This window comes from Staurois parvus, unplaced genomic scaffold (genome assembly GCF_062004578.1).
Source record: "Staurois parvus isolate SC_StPar_1 unplaced genomic scaffold, SC_StPar_1.0 ptg000131l, whole genome shotgun sequence".
NCBI classification, from domain to species: domain Eukaryota; kingdom Metazoa; phylum Chordata; class Amphibia; order Anura; family Ranidae; genus Staurois; species Staurois parvus.
In genome coordinates this window covers 4,476,803-4,493,757 of record NW_028317927.1, presented here as the reverse complement: position 1 = coordinate 4,493,757, position 16,955 = coordinate 4,476,803, and the positions used below count along the sequence as shown (strand labels likewise).

Genomic DNA, 16,955 nt, shown 5'->3' with positions numbered 1-16,955 from the left:
CTCAACATTCATAACTAACCCTAAATAGAACCATGTATGTAGAGCCACACAGTTGTGCTCAAAAGTTTGCATACCCTGTTAGAAATCATGAAATGTTGGCATGGATACTGAAAATACAACTGATCATGCCAAAAACTGTCTTTAATTTAAGCATAGTGATCATATGAAGCTATTTATTATCACATAGTTGTTTGGCTTCTTTTTAAATAATTGAATCACCAATTGATAATAGAAAACACCCAGATGGCCCTGATCAAAACTTTACATACCCTGGAATGTTTGGCTTTAGTACTGACACACACAGGTTAAAATGGCAATTAAAAAAGTAAATTCCCACATCTGCGGCTTTTTAAATTGCAATTAGTGTCTGTGTATAACACCCCAGTCACATTGGTTGCGACTTGGAAAGCGATTTGCATGCTATGCAACTTGCAAATTGCATGCCAAGTCCCACCCTACTGTCGGCAATTAGAGCGGTCATATCTTTGTGGTTCCGAATTGGTGGGAGCCGCACTGATTTCTAAAGTATTGCATGCACTACGTTTGGTGTGATTTGCATAGACATCTGTGTCAGATGTCTTGCAAATCGCAGCTGAAATCGGCATCTCACCTGACTTTGAAATTGTGCGACTTCACTGTAAGTCACACGATTTCAAAGTTGGGCTTGATGTGACTGGGGGGGGGGGGGTAAAGCCTTGAATATGCTAGTCAATACTGTTTAATCACTTATTAAGAAGTGGAAAATTCCCGCTCTGGAAAAGGCAGTGTGATTGTTTTTAAGGAACACAATACATGATCAAAAATAAGCTGCTAGGTCGAGTTGCCGGAAAGAACCCTTTACTGTGCCACTGCCACAAAAAATCCTGAGGCACGTTCCTCCCTAGCAGTCTGATTATGTCCATATTTCTGTGCTCAAAGCGGTAAATTTTTTTGCATGGAAATATGTATTTTTTTTATTGTAAACCTGTAATTTTTAGGAATAACTCACTGAAATCTGTCCGAACAAGAGTCTAGTAAACATCCCGGGTATGTTACAATTTGAAACACGAAATCATAAATTATAATATAATAAATAATCCTAAAAAATAATATTATATTAATAAATTTAATTCAATAATAAATTCAAACCACTGAAATTTGAAAATATAGCGCCAAAATCACACATCACTGAGCAAAGTCGCAAAATCGTTTTCAGTGTCTGATGATGAATTTCCCCACAAATCATTATCACTCAATTCTGCAAGTGGTTCTAATTTACTATCGCTGTTCTCTAGCTGGTCTAAAACCGCTTTTGACCTAAAGGGATGCTTTTTGGACGCCATGGACGTTTCTCAGTTTCCAGGCAGAAAGAACAGTAAAAATGCAGGCAGGGCACAGAACAAAGCACTCGGGACAAAATGTATGTGAAATGCTTTGATACAGTAATGTTTTACTATGTGATTTTAGTGTATTTAGTGAATTTCACCTTTTGCCATTTTCAAATTTCCTGCCGTTCCGTCCCCGTACGTCCCGACGCTTGCAGGAGACGGAACCCAGATGATAGATGCTGACATCCGCTGGAGGACATTGCCGGGGACACTGTAGGAGGGACATCGCGGGAGCACAGGACAAGGTAAGTGAAGAACAGATCCAGGAGCAGCACTGCATGGTAAGCCCGAGTGTAGCTCGCGGTTACCGCTTGTGGTACTGAAACTTTACCCTTAGCTACACTCGGGAATACTGCCAGGGAGGTTAAGGTGTTGTCGGGCATAATGTAAATGTACTTCGTTGTACCTGTTTATTTGCAGCCATTTGTCCATTCCAGTCTTATATATTTCGGAGATGAAAAGGTTTTTTCACAGACCCACAAAGCAGGGAGCTGAAGTTACACACTCTACTAGATCTCTGAGAGATGACTGAAGGTAAGAGACACAGAGCCCCTGTAACCACACAGTCCCCTCCTAACATCAGAGCCCTACCTTTTGGCTCCAGCAACGCAGCAGAAGGCATGAGATCGAGGAGGCAGACTTCTGTCTTCTCCTGAATGCTAGGGGGTGACCCTGCATGCCACCTACTCTGGAACTGATTGGTGCATTGCCAATGTACAGGTGAGCCAGCCACCATCACCACAGCAATGAATGCATCCTGACCCTAGAGTTTCACTGATTGTTAAGGTACAGGAGACAAACTGATCCAGGTCAAACTGGGTCCCAATCTCATGGCACCCTAGGGGAACCCAGGCACCACCCTGGTTGAGAAGCACTGGTTCTAGTTCAAGATCCTTAGCTGATCAAAACATTTCAGGTATAACTGAAATTTTACTAGTAGAATCTAATTTGTCCATAAACGTTTTTTTAAATAATAAAAAATTCTACTACATAAATTTCCAGTGATGCTTTGATTAAAACATTTTTAAATGGCAACTCCATTCGTCATTACACTAGTCTTTAGTTATTCCCTGCTTATTAGGTTTCATATTGACCAAAAAAAAAAAGCCAGTCAGGGTTTAACAGAAAATAGATTTTTTTTTTGGTTTTAGAGGACATACATTACACAAAGTATTCAGTAGAATTCTTCAACAAGGTACAGTTATACTTACCTGCTGTTTAGCACTCCATTAACTTGAGTTATTACAGTAGACAGCTGACCAAGGCCCAGCATAGATTTCACCACTCCATTATAGTGCACAATCTATAAAAAGAGAAGATAACAAAAGGATTTACATACAGTTCTAATCTTAGGAAATCTACTAGCGAATGAGTATGGAAGCTACCACATTTAATGTAAAAATGTTAGCTGCCTGGCTGTCATGTGTTTCCAAAGATCTCAACATTTTGAGTCACTGACCTGGATTAGATCTGCAGGCCTTCTAACTTCACTCTTTCTTTTCTGGATGTTTGTTTCAGGTCAATGACTCATTTATTAAAGCCAGATATAGCAAAGCAACTGGTATTCTTAAGCTTGCCATACATTGACAAAATTCAGCTGGTTCAACAGGGACTAGCTGAATTCCAAGCAGCATGTGGCCATCCCTGCTCCACAGAAGTCGATTGTTTGATTGATTTCCATCAAAGGAACATACTTCAATGTTAAAGTGTGCAAAATATTGCTCTGTTTGACAGGTAACCTTTGGACTGGAATTACCTCTTCAGGTTTCAGCTGGATTGCTCGGTCATAGCAGGCTGTGGCATCTCTCAACAAACCAATACTTTCATGCTCCAGTATCTGTTCCTTCAGAGTTGCTTCTCTCTTACGAATGGCACTGACCCCAGCTACGCCATCAGGTTCATGCATAGCAGCATACAGTTTCTTATGGGAAAAATATGGCACATATATGCAGTATATTACTAGTCTGTAAAATAACATTTCATAAAGCATCGATGTTCAGTTTGGATTACTGTAAATTAGGGTTGCACCAATACCAATAGCAGTGCCGATACCAAGCATTTGCACGAGTACTCGTACGTACTTGTGCAAATGCTCAGATACCTGAAACCGATAACTTTGCGGTGTGATCTGAGCCCATACAAAAGGAATGGGCTCAAATCGCATTGAAAAGGATGTGATTTGAACAGGAATGTGGTGTGATTCTGGCCCGAATCACATGTGGTTTCCCTGTGGGTGCAGTGTGATGTGCAATGTGATCTGAGCCATTCATTTTGTATCCACAGGGAAACTACATGTGATTCGGACAGGAATCGCACTGCATTCCTATTCAAATCACATGAGATTCTTTGCAGTTCAATTTGAGCCTATTTGTTTTCTATGGGCTCAAATTGCACAGCAAAGGTATCAGTAATTGGTATCAGCAAGTACTTGAGCAAAAGTATTGGTACTTGCAAAAAAAAACAGTATTGGTGCAACCCACTGTAACTATAATTATAGATTTTAGGTCTGCTATCTTAAAGCCACTGATGCAGGCTCCAGCTTGTGACAAATAATGCCGTTGTGACACACTAAGCACAAAATATGTAAATATACAAAAACTGTACTTAAAATCAAAACATATGAATTAATTCAGATCAGAGCCAATGTGCTTCTAATTAAGGCTACACATGCATTACTTTGCATGTAATGTGGCTTTCTTTGCATTCGTGCATCTGCTCTTCCTGTATCCCAACATATTTGGGTTGATTTACTGAAGGCAAATAGACTGTTCACTTTGCAAGTGCTGTTGCACTCTGCAAGGAAACTTGCTCCAGAGTTTAGTAAAGAAGGTGAAGCTTCACTTGGCAAAGAATACCCAAACACTTGGAAAAAAAAAAAAAAAAAAAAAAACTTTTTTTGCTTGCACATGACTGGATGATGGAAGTCAGCGGCGTTTCCCCTCATTTACTAAACTCTGAAAAAAATTCCCTTGCAGAATGCAACTGCTCTTCCAAAGCGAACAGTCAATTTGCCTTTAACAATCAACCCCACTGTAGGTCACCACTGATACAATAGAGTTTGCATTGTATAAGCAGTGCCCTCAATCAAAAGAGGGGCAAACCATATAATATCTTTACGCCTTAGTAGTCTCTATGTTGCCATATAAGCAAATAGTAGATAGAATGAAATGAATGCAACTGCACTCAAGCATAAGCAAACTTCTAATAAGCAGTGTGCTTGTGTGTAACCTAAAGAAGCCTAAGAAAATATACACGAGCACAGTGAAAAACTGAACATTGCACTAGTAATACAACTCTTCAAGGCAGAACCTAGTGCCAATGCTATATCTGGGGGAAAAAACTTACAAGAAACTGACAAGCAGTAAGTTTTCTTAGCAGTGAACATTTTCTCACCTGCAAAAATCCAAGGTGCTCCTGGATTTCTTGTTTTTTCTCCATGATAAAGGATTCAAAATGCATAACAGCTCTGGTGTATGCTTTGGAACGAAATGAAGCTACAGCTAGAGTATCTTGCGGTATAAGCTCTAAAAACTTTGTCACATTTTGGTACTGTACAATGTCCTCCTGAGAGACAACTAATAAAACAGGAAAACAACAATGTAATACAAAAAAATACTACATAAAACTGAGGCAACAAAGCAACCAAAGCAAAAAAAAAAAAAGAAAAAAAAAAAAGGCCCTACATGTGAAGTTCTCATTTCTGGCTTCTCCAGTGTCATGGTCTGTTCACCCATTGCAAGTGGTAAATACTTTTGTACCAGATAACTGTCATTCCTTCCTGTACCCCAAATCTATATAGAAAATATTCTTTTCCCTAGTTATTTGTTCTTTAGGAGATCCAATATCCAATAAAGATACTGCTTTTCCATAGCAGAAAACTTAGGCTACTGCAGTGGATAGTAGTGCAATATTTAAAAAATGTTTTTCTCGTTCGAAAGCCTAATATCTCTCACTAGATACAGCAATTTTTCACACAAGAAATAAACTCAGTTATGTGATTATTTTCAGGTACTAGCAGAAGCTCCCATGCCAAGTAACAACAGTAAAGATGAGCATTACCATTCTTAGGCATTCTATGTGCTAAATCTAATGTGTGTAAAATGTACAGAAATTAAAATATATTACAAATTGTGGGGAAAAACTAATAAGAGGCGAGTATATTTTGCTGTCCGTTTTCACTTGATCAATTAAAGATAGGTGAAAAAAACCTTAAATTTTTGCTAGGTATTATATACGTATATCTAAATAAAATGTGTTCTATTTTGGATGGAATAGAGGAATAGTAATTTATTTCCCCATGTGTGTCATTGGGGAGAGTCCCCATTACTTCCTATCCTAAAGACAAGAAAATGAGAGAAAATATTCCAAAATGAGGAACCCCCCTTCTCTGCTGTCCCCAGAAAAAGTGACCCTGCTGGAAGACTTTTCCTCTATTCTAGTTCTGGCGACAACCTAAAATTTTGGATTTCCCTTGCTTTCCATCCAGGAGACAATGGTCACCAAGAAATACACGGAAAGTAAACCTTCTCAGCAGGAAAACCGCAAAAAAAAAAAAAAGCCATGTAAACCATCCCCCCATCCCCACTCTATCCAAAACTAAAAGAGAAAACTTTAAAGTGAATTAAAAGGTTCATTTTATTTTTTAAAAATAACAAAAACTTGTCATATTTACTTGCTATGCTCCAATTTCCTCCTTCTCTGGTCCCCTGCTTGTGCTCCTTGCTCCTACCCCTTCACCCGTGCCACCAGTCACAAGCCGCTTGCTATGGAGGCACTGCTGCGTGCTCACTCCCTAGCTCTGCTCTATGGATCCATGCACACAGAGCCACAGCTCAGACTGCTTCCCCGCTCTCCCTTCATTGGCTCACTGGCTGTGATTAACATCAAAGGGTCTTTGTGAAGAATCCCCACTTTCAGTTAGATAAGTAACCACTGACAGCATTGATCTTTTTAGCTAAGAAGCAGAAATTGCTCATTGCTCAAAGAGCCCCTAGCAAGCTCTGGAAGAACCCTAGTTGGGAAAGGCTGCTCTAAACCTTCTAATAGGTTTTGACTGACTGGACCTTTCAGCTGAAGCACAGCACTGAAGCATCTTGCATGATTTGGGATCCTCAGATTTGTCAGCATCTTGCCAGAAGACCCATGACATCACCCTCACCTTGGCACCAAGGACAGAAGCTGGGATGTGTAGCCACTATATTTTTACACTTTACTCCTAATGTTTATTTTTTTTAAGGAGAGCATGGCATCCATATGCACTGTATTACTAGCTTGTAAAAAAAAAAAAGAAAAAAATTTCGAACACTTGATTCAAAGTCCACGTTAATATTAACAACTGTAAAGTACAACAAAAGCAAGAAAAAAAATTGAATTAAAAAATGAAGACAGTACCAAATATAAAATGAAAACGCTCAACACAACATTGTCTCTCTTTGCCTACACCAGCTCTAGCAGACAAATACACACTAACCCCTAACTTCTCCACGGCCTCCTGATTTAGTACTGGTCTCAGCCTGAAGTGACTGAAATTTTTCTCTTGACCACTGAGTCAGGTGATCCAGCATTGAAAACACTGTCTGTGTGCTGAGCTGGCTAAGATCAGAGGCATTGTCCTGTAATCGCCGGGCCCAGGAATCTTCATGTTTCAACACTGCCATAATCTCAGCATGAATCTGAAATACATTGTACAAAATATCTACAGTAAATGGAAAAAAAAAAATCACATTTTTAAAATCACAAAAAGTGAATTTCACAATCATATAACTAGCAATGTGGTAATTGATGGGCAGGCTTGTTAGCTCTTTCTTTTAATTTTAAAAGAAATGGACCCTACAATCACTTGTTCTGGTTTTGAACTTTTTCATGCTATGTACAGAATATACAGTGATGGTATACTGTATGCTGCCAATGCTATGGCATTCCAGACTAAGACAAAAATTAGAGGTTTAAAAGGAAATGTTTAGGACTGAAAGTCCAATATAAAGCCCCCTGACAGGGCATTCTTGACAATCAAGAGATGCAAACATTTCCATCTTTTTTCCCAGGGATGGAACAGAAAAAGGGAGGTATGCCTCCTGTTCTAGAATCATATGCCTGCCTCTGCTTTCTTCCAACATGTCAATCACTGTTTGAAGGGAGACAAAAAAGAGCGCAAAAGATTTTAAATGTTGATCTGCTATTGGTCTGAAATCCCTTATGAATCAAATTGCTCCAAAAAGGGGAAAAGTTTTTTTTGACCCCTAAAGGAAATCAGGTAGATCCATGGATCCACATTCTGCAATGTTATGCCTTACAAATATTATTAGCCAGTTATATCTGTGCACTTAGAAGCACATCCATCCCTTTGAGTCAGCTAGAAACACTTCCAAGTTTTTAAGGAAGAATTAAAACTCAAAAAAAAAAAAAATGAAAGAGGGTAGGAATTTTATCTTTTGTGTACACTGTATGATGCATGCACAGCCCAGTTTACACTATCATTTCATTTCTGGAAGGGGTAAGATTATGGGAATGGATCATGTGCGCATGCTCAGAAGCTACATCATCAGTGGCTGCCCCATGACTGCAAACGGTAGCATCGGCAGAGATGGAGGCTGTAAGAGACAGCACAGAGCAAAGCCTGAATCATAGAGCCTTGGAGAAGCGCATACTTTTAAGCTAGGTGTGCAGTAATGTGCAAGTATGCAGCATATTATGTCAAAAGCCCACACAGCGCATACCTCTTTAAAGTAAAGAAGTCTTCCATATCTTTTGTGGTGATCCTAAAGTAAACACTGAGTTGACTAAATAGAACACTTACCACTTACTTAAATTTAAAAGCTATTAATCTTATCCATCCTTAATCCCCTTTTCTGAATAATATTTCAGTACCTATAAAAATACTATAAAATTCCTGAAGAATATTAAGACTGTATTACCTCTTGTTGATCTTCTTTGGTACATCCAAGCAATGCATAAACCAAAATATGCGGTAAAAGATATATGGTCACTTTGAAGTCATGTTTCATCATGATACTGCAGCAGCTGAAGACCTTCCTAGCAAGCTCATGCCTGACCTAACGACCACAATTTTAGAAAAAGGAAAAATAAGTTTAGGTAATAAAAAAAACAAAAAAAAAATGACAATGTGAAAGTGTGCATGTCATACTGGCTTCAGGTTCATAGTAGCTTCAAACCAGCTTTTAGTATAAGCTACAAAACTCAGAACACATGGTAAATATTTAAAGATGAATAGAATATTCTCTTGTCAAAATGTTGCACCAAGGTAAAACCCAATTGAATTTTTAAATAAAGGCAACTATATACACTAAATACTGTGCAGAAAGCAAAACAAACTTACTGCTACAAGAAGTTAAAATGATATTCAAGGCATTTTTTTTAAACAGCATACATGTTATATTTACCTGCTCTGTGCAGTGGTTTTGCACAGAGAAGCCCCACTCCTCCTTTTCTGGGGTCCCCTCACCGGCGCTCTTGGCCCCTTTCTCCTGCCAAGTGTCCATCTACACACAGAACTTTGACCCAGGCCCTACCCCCTCTCTCTCCTCATTGGTTTACTGGCTGTGATTGACAGTAGTGGGAGCCAATGGGGAGTGAAAGTCCCCAAAGAACTGAGGCTCGCATGTACATTGCTGGAAGGCAATGCGGCTCAGGTAAGTTTAAGGGGGGCTGCTAAGTGAAAAAGGTTTTTCACCTTCATGCATAGAATGTATGAAGCTAAAAAACCTTGTGCCTTTACAGCCATTTTAATTTGCTTCCCAGCACATGCATGAACATTTCTCCCGCAGTATTTGGCTGCAGTGAGGGCAGCTGCCTTTGTGAAGATACAGCAGCATCTCTGTGGCAGTCCAAAAGCTTCACAGAAGACCCAAAGCTTTTAACCCCAGCAGCACCAAATTTTAGCAGCAGGAAGATGATAGGGCATCCATGCACACATTTCTACAGGATCCAGCTACCTGCATGACATGGGGCAAACTTTATTACAGATAAGTTAGCTCACCAAAGCTACAGAGAATAGTTTCGTTATGTCTAAACTTCAGCTTTAACTATTTAAAACACAGTTTTGATTTGACATTTTATTTAAAAAGTGTTTACAAAAAATACCAACACACAGTTCAACTCTGTCTTACCTTTGTTATCAAGTATCCAGCCCAGGATGCAGACCAGTCTGCAAAGTTATCACCCAGCTTACTTAGGTAAATGGGTTTCTTTATTCTAGTCCAGTTTATAGCCTTACGGGAACTCTTGTACCTAATGAAATAAAAAATACATTTTGACTTACAAATCTGTTTTTTTTTTTTTTTTTTACAGTACAGAGTATACATGCAGCTACCTTCAAGTGATCGGACACTTTGAACAATAATTAGAAAAAAAAACTGTAGGGACATTTAACCCCTCCTACTCCCGGATACCCTCAGTTTTGTAATAGGAAGATAAATACAGTACAGAAAAAAACTTTAGTTTTTAACCATGGGTTATACAAAGCCAAAAAGCAGTTTAAGGCTAGATTCACACCTATGCAGGTTGTGTTTGAGCCGTTTCTGCATTGCGTTTTTGCCACGTTTTGCTCTTTTTTTTTCTTGTTGCTAGGTAGATTTAACGCTGCAAAAACACAGAAAAAAATGCAATACATGCTTCTCTGCAGCTTTTCTTTTGAAGTCTATAGAGACAAAAACACAGCTTTTTTTTGTGTTCAAAAAAGTCCCTGACCCCTTTCCAAAAAACACACCGGGTGAAAACGCACAAGTGGGAACATGCCCCGTAAGAAATCATGTTAAATGGACTGTACTGTGTTTCTGCAAAACGTAGAATACTGCAGAAATTGCTTAGGTGTGAACCTAGGGTAACTCAGGGGTAGGCAATAAAGAACATTAAAGCAAACAGGTCCAAATAACAAACGGGTCAAGCAGGGAGGCAGAAAAGGCTTGAAGATCCACCTAGTAAACCTTATGAGAAACAGACGCCGGATGTTGAGAAGTCCATTAACAGATTAACAGGGTATTAACTAACAGATCTGGTAGAGAGCACCATACCAGGGTAAAGAAGGACCCTATCCATTAGACCATAGGCTTGACTGAGGACTTTTCTAATCCACTTAGCAATAACAAAAGCAAGCCCCTTCAAAAACCCTTTGGGAAGCACAAAGGACACATCTGATTGCCTAAAGGAGGATGTAGCAGTCACATAGACCTCACAGCACATGCCAGGTCAAAACAGGGGAGAGAAATTTTACTTGGTATGTTCTGGCTCAGAACATAAGGAGGGAAGAACAATGTCTTGGTTGAAGTGAAAGGAAGAAACCACCTTTGGAAGAAAAGAGGTTTAGATCTCAGGACAACCTTGCCCTTGCATTACAATAGGAAAGGCTCTTTACAGAACAAAGCACTAACCCTTTGTGCAATGAGAAAGGCCATATTGTGAGTGAGGTCAAACAAGAGAATCTCTAATAGATTCTGAGGGGTCAAGAGAACCGGGTTAAGGACCCACAGAGTAACAGAGGAATGTAAAAAGGAGACATGTGTGCAACACCCTGCACACACACCTTAAAGTGCGCATCTCAGTGCGCGTGACCAAAGCATATGAGCAGCAACTCCTAAAAGCAGAAAGAAAAGGCGTAAGCCCTTCACTTACAGAGAGGAAACAAGGGATTAAACTCCATCCTAGCTTCCCCCCCCCCCCCCCCCACACACACACACACTGTGAGCATACTCAGGAAGGGGTCTTGAAGAGCAAGGTTTAACTGGCAACAGGCAATGGCCTTGAACCTGTATAGCAAACTGCGGCTAACTCAAAGCAATGCAAAGGCGAGTGCCCATGCAGGATCCATTGCTTGAAGCAACATTAAAGGCTTGCTCCACAACTCCATCCGAGCGGGGTCTGGATTCCCCAAGGCTAAGCCAAAGAGTCACCCAATCAGGAAGCTGCAGAAAGAGTCAGGGTGGCTATGGTTCAGCCAGAATTTTAATAGGAGGTTCATCTTAGGAAAAAAAAAACCTCTCTAGGTGAGAGGTGAGCCATTCTTAGTCACCCCAAAACACTAGCAAAAAACTGAGACTAAATGGGAATCGGAGTGGTTATATTGGGGGGAATCCCCACAATGCTTATTTTTTTTTTTTTCTACACCAGTGTTCAATCACCTGAAGATAGCTGCACATAATTCAAAAGCATTCCCAAAAATGAATGGGGAACTAGGACAAGTTAGGGGCACACTACACCTCTAACACAGTGTCATGCAAAACAGAATCATGAAGAAATGCTGCAGTCAAAAGTGGTTATACCAGACATGAAACTGAATCCACAAACCTAAAGTAGAACTTTGGGCCAAAATTCAAAATGGGTTTACAGGCAGGAATCTGAATGCAGAAAAGACATGCTTTGTCTCTTCTGCATTAAAAAGTTACCTACCTGCCTGTTGGCTCACTGTACAAATTCATGGGAGTGACATCATCCCCACCTGACCAATGAAAGTGGCCGGCAATCGAGACCCAGAAGCCAGCTGTTTGAAGATGTCAGTGGCCGAGCAGGGAGCTCAGGGATGCCACATAACGGAAGCCAAGGTGAGTATAGTTCTGCTTAACACATCAGGGTAGGAATATTTATTTTGTTTAAATAGTGACAGTTGATGTAAGGTGGAACTAAAGATCAGTTGCAACTCGAAGTGAGTAGCCAGGCTTTTATTGCAGAAGACACATACAATGTCTCTTCTGCAATAAAACATACCTACCTGCCTGATCACAGAGATCCCCAGAATGCAATATAAGCTGCGCATGCAGAGCTCAGCTTACAGCAGCTGGCCCAATCCTGTGTGCCAGGGATGACCAGCTCCCTGTGTATGCACAGGTTTGATGTCATCCTGCGCCAACCAATGAAGAGGCCTGAAAACCGGCACACAGTAGAAGATGCAAGGGACCACTGGAAAGGTGAGTATCCCAACCGTTAGTTCCACTTTACTTTAAAGTAGAGCTAAACTCACCAATTTAACAGTTTCTCAAAACAGTTGCATTTGTCGGGCGGTGAGGAGGCTTTATGTCTCCTTGATTTAACCCTGCATTGTGTGTGGTTGCAAAGCAGATCCATGGGTGGTCCCACCAATGGTTGCATTCTGAGACAGCAACACCCTCGGAATGTGATGTGATGTGATGTGCAATTTTTGCTTCAGCTACAAATCACAGTATCATGGCACAGAATGTGTATAATTCTATATGGTTGCATGCCCAGGTTCAGACAGGCTTTTGGTGGGCTCAACTGCCTGGTTTTACTGCCCCTAGCCGCAACGTGTGAATGAAACCTTACAGTCAGAAGTGTGCATATGTTAGCTTTCAAATGAAATGTCAAGCCATCAAATGGATGGAGTCGAGTGCAACACTATGGCAACTACAGATCTAACAGAGGCTATATGGCAACTTCCTTAGATGTAAAGGATAGGAGTGTTTACTTCTTCTTTAAGTCCAATAAAATCTGAAAACTACAGTTACATGGTGAAAATTACCATATTTATTCTTGTGCTAATGTTTTGTGATGTATGAAATGTCATACTCAAAATGAGATAAACATCAAAGCAGACCTAAAATACAATGTCCACTTAGTTGCCAGCCCTGCAACCTTATTTACAAAACACCAGCTTAAAGCAATAATAATTAAAGTGGAACTAATCCCATTAACTTGCTTCGCAAAACAGTTACATGTACAGTGCATCCGGAAAGTATTCACAACACTTAACTTTTGCCACATTTTGTTATGTTACAGCCTTATTCCAAAATGGATTAAATCCATTTTTTTCCTCAACATTCTACAAACAATGTGAAAAAAGTGTGAGAACTGCGCTGAATGAGTGAAAAATAGATCAGATATGAATAAGTACACAAATAAATGGATAATACAAAAATGCTACTACTTCAAAAATTATCAAACAAAACAGTGATCCAGTACCGCATAAATATATAAGTGAAAAATTGTGAACATAAAAAGTGAAAACTGAGTGTGTAGTCCAAAGAGAGTCCGAAAGCTACTTCTCATCCACCAAGCAATTCTTCCAAATCTTCAAACTAAATCACCACGTGAGAAAAGAAAATGATGTTCCCCCTGTGGGGTATACACTTACCAGCAAATGTTGCCCCCCACTCTCATGATTGGCTAAAGAGGCTCAAGCGATATCTCCCGGTGGGCTGACAGATCAATCAGTGCCAATATCAATCCTCTCCTCCAATCTTTATAATCGACTATCCCCAAAAGGTTGACAATGATTCGTATAATTATGCGAATCCAAAATGGTGGCACTTAGGGTGACAGAAGAGTCTCCCCGCCTCTAAATACTCCACACTCAAACCAAATGACCATGCAATATATATATAATTTTTGATTCATCTATATTGCATGGTCATTTGGTCTGAGTGTGGAGTATTTAGAGGAGGGGGAGACTCCTCTGTCACCCTAAGTGCCACCATTTTGGATTCCCATTACTATACGAATCATTGAGTTATTGTCGAACTATCACAGCACAGAAAATTTAAAAGTGGACTTCAGGCTCAAATCAAAAAGCTCAGACACCATGAAAATAATTCTTATTGTCAAAAAACAACAATTATTTTTAGCAAAGTCCTATGAGATTTGAAACTTACACTTACACAAATGAAAATAGAGCTACTTACCTACCTGTTTGCCCCTGCGCAAGCACAGCTCACTGCACATATTCAGCCATTCCGGAACTGATGGAACTCCTGCGCATGCCTGAAGATGTCAGCGGCCAGCAGAAAGTTCCGGGGACAGAGCATCATTGGATTCAAAGTGAGTTCCGCTTTAAGAAAGCTATAGTTTTTCTTTAAGACAAAATGACCATTACCTTGTATTAAGATGGGGTTCCAGTATCTCCTGAATATGTTCTGGAAATCTCTTCCAAAGCCTCCGTCCAGGACAATCAAGCCTTCCCTCTTTGCATTCATAAATAGATAACAACTCCTGCATAAATACAAAACAGGAAATAAGGTAGAGTCAAAATATTTTACAGTTATTGCAAAGTCAAGTGCCTAGGGAAATGGTACTGCCACAAGACAGAAGCAATTTAAAGTAGTACTTATGTATGAAGATTAAAAAAACCTTCTGTAGGCAGCTCCCCCCAGACCCTCTAATACTTAACTCAATCTTGATTCAGTGATGTGCACAGGAGCAGCGGCTCTCCAGGCTGTCTCCCTCCCTCCTCCGTTGCCATCAAGCACAACCAGCGAAGATTGAGCAGGGGGCAGGGCTGAGCCAGGCTCTGTCTGTCTATGGACACACAGAGCAGGCCTCAGAGCAAGCATGCTCATGTACCCTCATAGCAAGCTGCTTGCAATGGGGGCACTTAGCAGGGGGTAAGAATGCCTGAAGATCAGGGTTGCTCTGTGCAAAACCAATGCAGAGAGGAAGTATGACATGTTTGTTATTTAAAAAAAAAAATTTCCTTTTAGTATCGCTTTAGGTGGCCAGCCTCTTGCAGGCAGGGAATTTACTGAGACTAGCTCCCCAATGCACATTAACCATTTGACCTATGGAAGTTTACCCCCCCTTCATGACCAGGCAATTTTTTGTGATACGGAGCTGCGTTATTTTAACTGACAATTGTGCAGTCATGCAACTCTGTAAATAAATTAAATTTATGTAATTGTTTTCCCCACAAATAGAGCTTTCTTTTAGTGATAGTTGATCACCTCTGGTGATTTTTTGCGCAATAAATAAAAAAAACCCAACATTTAAAAAAAAAAAATTCTGCTATAAAGCATATCCAATCAAATAATTTAAAAAATTTTATTTCTTCATAAATTTAGGCCAAAATGTATTCTGCTACATATTTTTGGTCAAAAAAAAAAAAATACCAGTAAGCTTCTTTTGATTGGTTTGCACAAAAGTTCTAGCATCTACAAATGTATTACATATACTGAATTTTTTTTTTTTTTTAATACTAGTAATGGCAGCGATGGGCGACTTATAGAGGGACCGCGATATTGCGGCGGACAGTCTGACACTGATACTTTGTGGGAACCAGTGACATTAAAAATATACACTGTAACTGTATTAAATGCTTCCATGTTGCCCTATAGCAGAAATACTGCTACAGGGAGGCATGGGTGTGCAAAATCATGTATATATATATATATATATATATATATATATATATATATATATATATACACACACACACACACACACTTGATTTTGCAGTTCTGGGCAGGGGACGCGCGCACCCTACCCGTGCCGCCATTTGCAGCCTTGACTGTCAATCACCGGGTCCCAGCCAAGTATCACCAACGGGGGAGAGACCTGTGTATAAACAACACTGGTCTCTCCCCTGTCAGCTTCTGACACTGGCTGGGAAGGGGTTAGACATCTAGGGCAATCAAAGGGTTAAACTGTGTGACTAGCCAGTGTTTGTGTGTGTGCTGTTTTTACTAGGCAACTTGCTAGATTTTATTCCCTGAATAAAATCTAGCAGATCGCCATTGTCATAACACAGCTAGGCAGAGCTATGTTCGGTTATCTCCTCAGTGATCAACAGGTACCGAAGCTCATCCATTGGCTGGCACCTGTTTAATCGGCTTCTGCTGTGTCCAATCACAGCAGAAGCAGCACTCTGGCAGCAGGCGCATGGCCAGAAAAAAAAAAATTTACACAGAGAGTAGTATTTTATTATACAGATTGTGCTTTTACCATTTCATACAAAAGTTAAACAATGCTATGACTTTTAAAGAGTAGAGAAATTAACCTCCCAGCATGCCCTGTAAATTGAAATAAGGTATGCTAAGACTTGAAGCCCCATACTGCCTAGAGAGATACAGGCTTAAAGTGTTACTAAACCCACAACAGTAAAATAATTCTGTATATGCAGTAAAGCATTAAAGCATGCTTGTTTTACTCACTGTGGAACCTAGTGGGTTAATCCTCTGCATTGTGTAAAAACGCTGTGTGAGCCTGACTTCGTTGATCCTCCCCTTCTTCCAGTACCCCCCTCTCATCTCCTAATAAGACATATCGTGTGGAGTCATTCTGCACAACCTCAGTTTGGTGTGTATTGTTAGAAAGTTTTTTTTTTCCTTGAGAGAGTGCATGTGATCAGCACAGGGCCAATCAGTACTGTCCAGACAGAGGTCAGGGGTCCTGCATCCTCCTACAGCAGAATGAAAACTCCTCCGACAAGCTTTAAGGTGCTCTGCTGGACACATAGAAGTCACAAGACTGTTCTAACCACTGATGATAAATAATTAAATTTCCATGTTCTGTGTACTGTGGGAGACCAGATATAGTGAATGCAGGGTCCTGGGTTTAGTAACACTTCAATATATATTAGAATAAAAAAAACAACATACAAAACACACACAGAGATCTTTGTTCACCTGAACAGCATAAGCAGCAGAATCCTGAGCACGGACATTATCAGCATAAGCCAAAAATGCTCTGGTCAACTCTAAGAGCAGCTCATAAGCAAAATTTGGATCTTCAACCCCAGTCTAAAATAAAAAGAAAGGAAATAGGTTTAATACTCAGCCTGCAGTCACACAATATCTACCATTAAAGACCAAATCAAGCCAAATTTGTTTTCGTTCTCAATAGATTCAGGAAAAG

General features: G+C 40.0%; 1 protein-coding gene across 1 annotated transcript in view; it reads right to left on the bottom strand.

The window, feature by feature from the left end:
* The window catches only part of ATR (ATR checkpoint kinase), a 125,379-nt gene that overhangs the window by 61,534 nt on the left and 46,890 nt on the right, over positions 1-16,955 (bottom strand). The window contains exons 23-30 of the mRNA XM_089672570.1: positions 16,727-16,840; positions 14,203-14,318; positions 9,494-9,614; positions 8,282-8,419; positions 6,838-7,039; positions 4,761-4,942; positions 3,124-3,288; positions 2,579-2,670 (exon numbers count right to left, since the gene is read on the bottom strand). Coding sequence (XP_089528696.1) covers positions 2,579-2,670; positions 3,124-3,288; positions 4,761-4,942; positions 6,838-7,039; positions 8,282-8,419; positions 9,494-9,614; positions 14,203-14,318; positions 16,727-16,840 — 1,130 coding nt within the window. The remainder of the gene's footprint in view (positions 1-2,578; positions 2,671-3,123; positions 3,289-4,760; positions 4,943-6,837; positions 7,040-8,281; positions 8,420-9,493; positions 9,615-14,202; positions 14,319-16,726; positions 16,841-16,955) is intronic.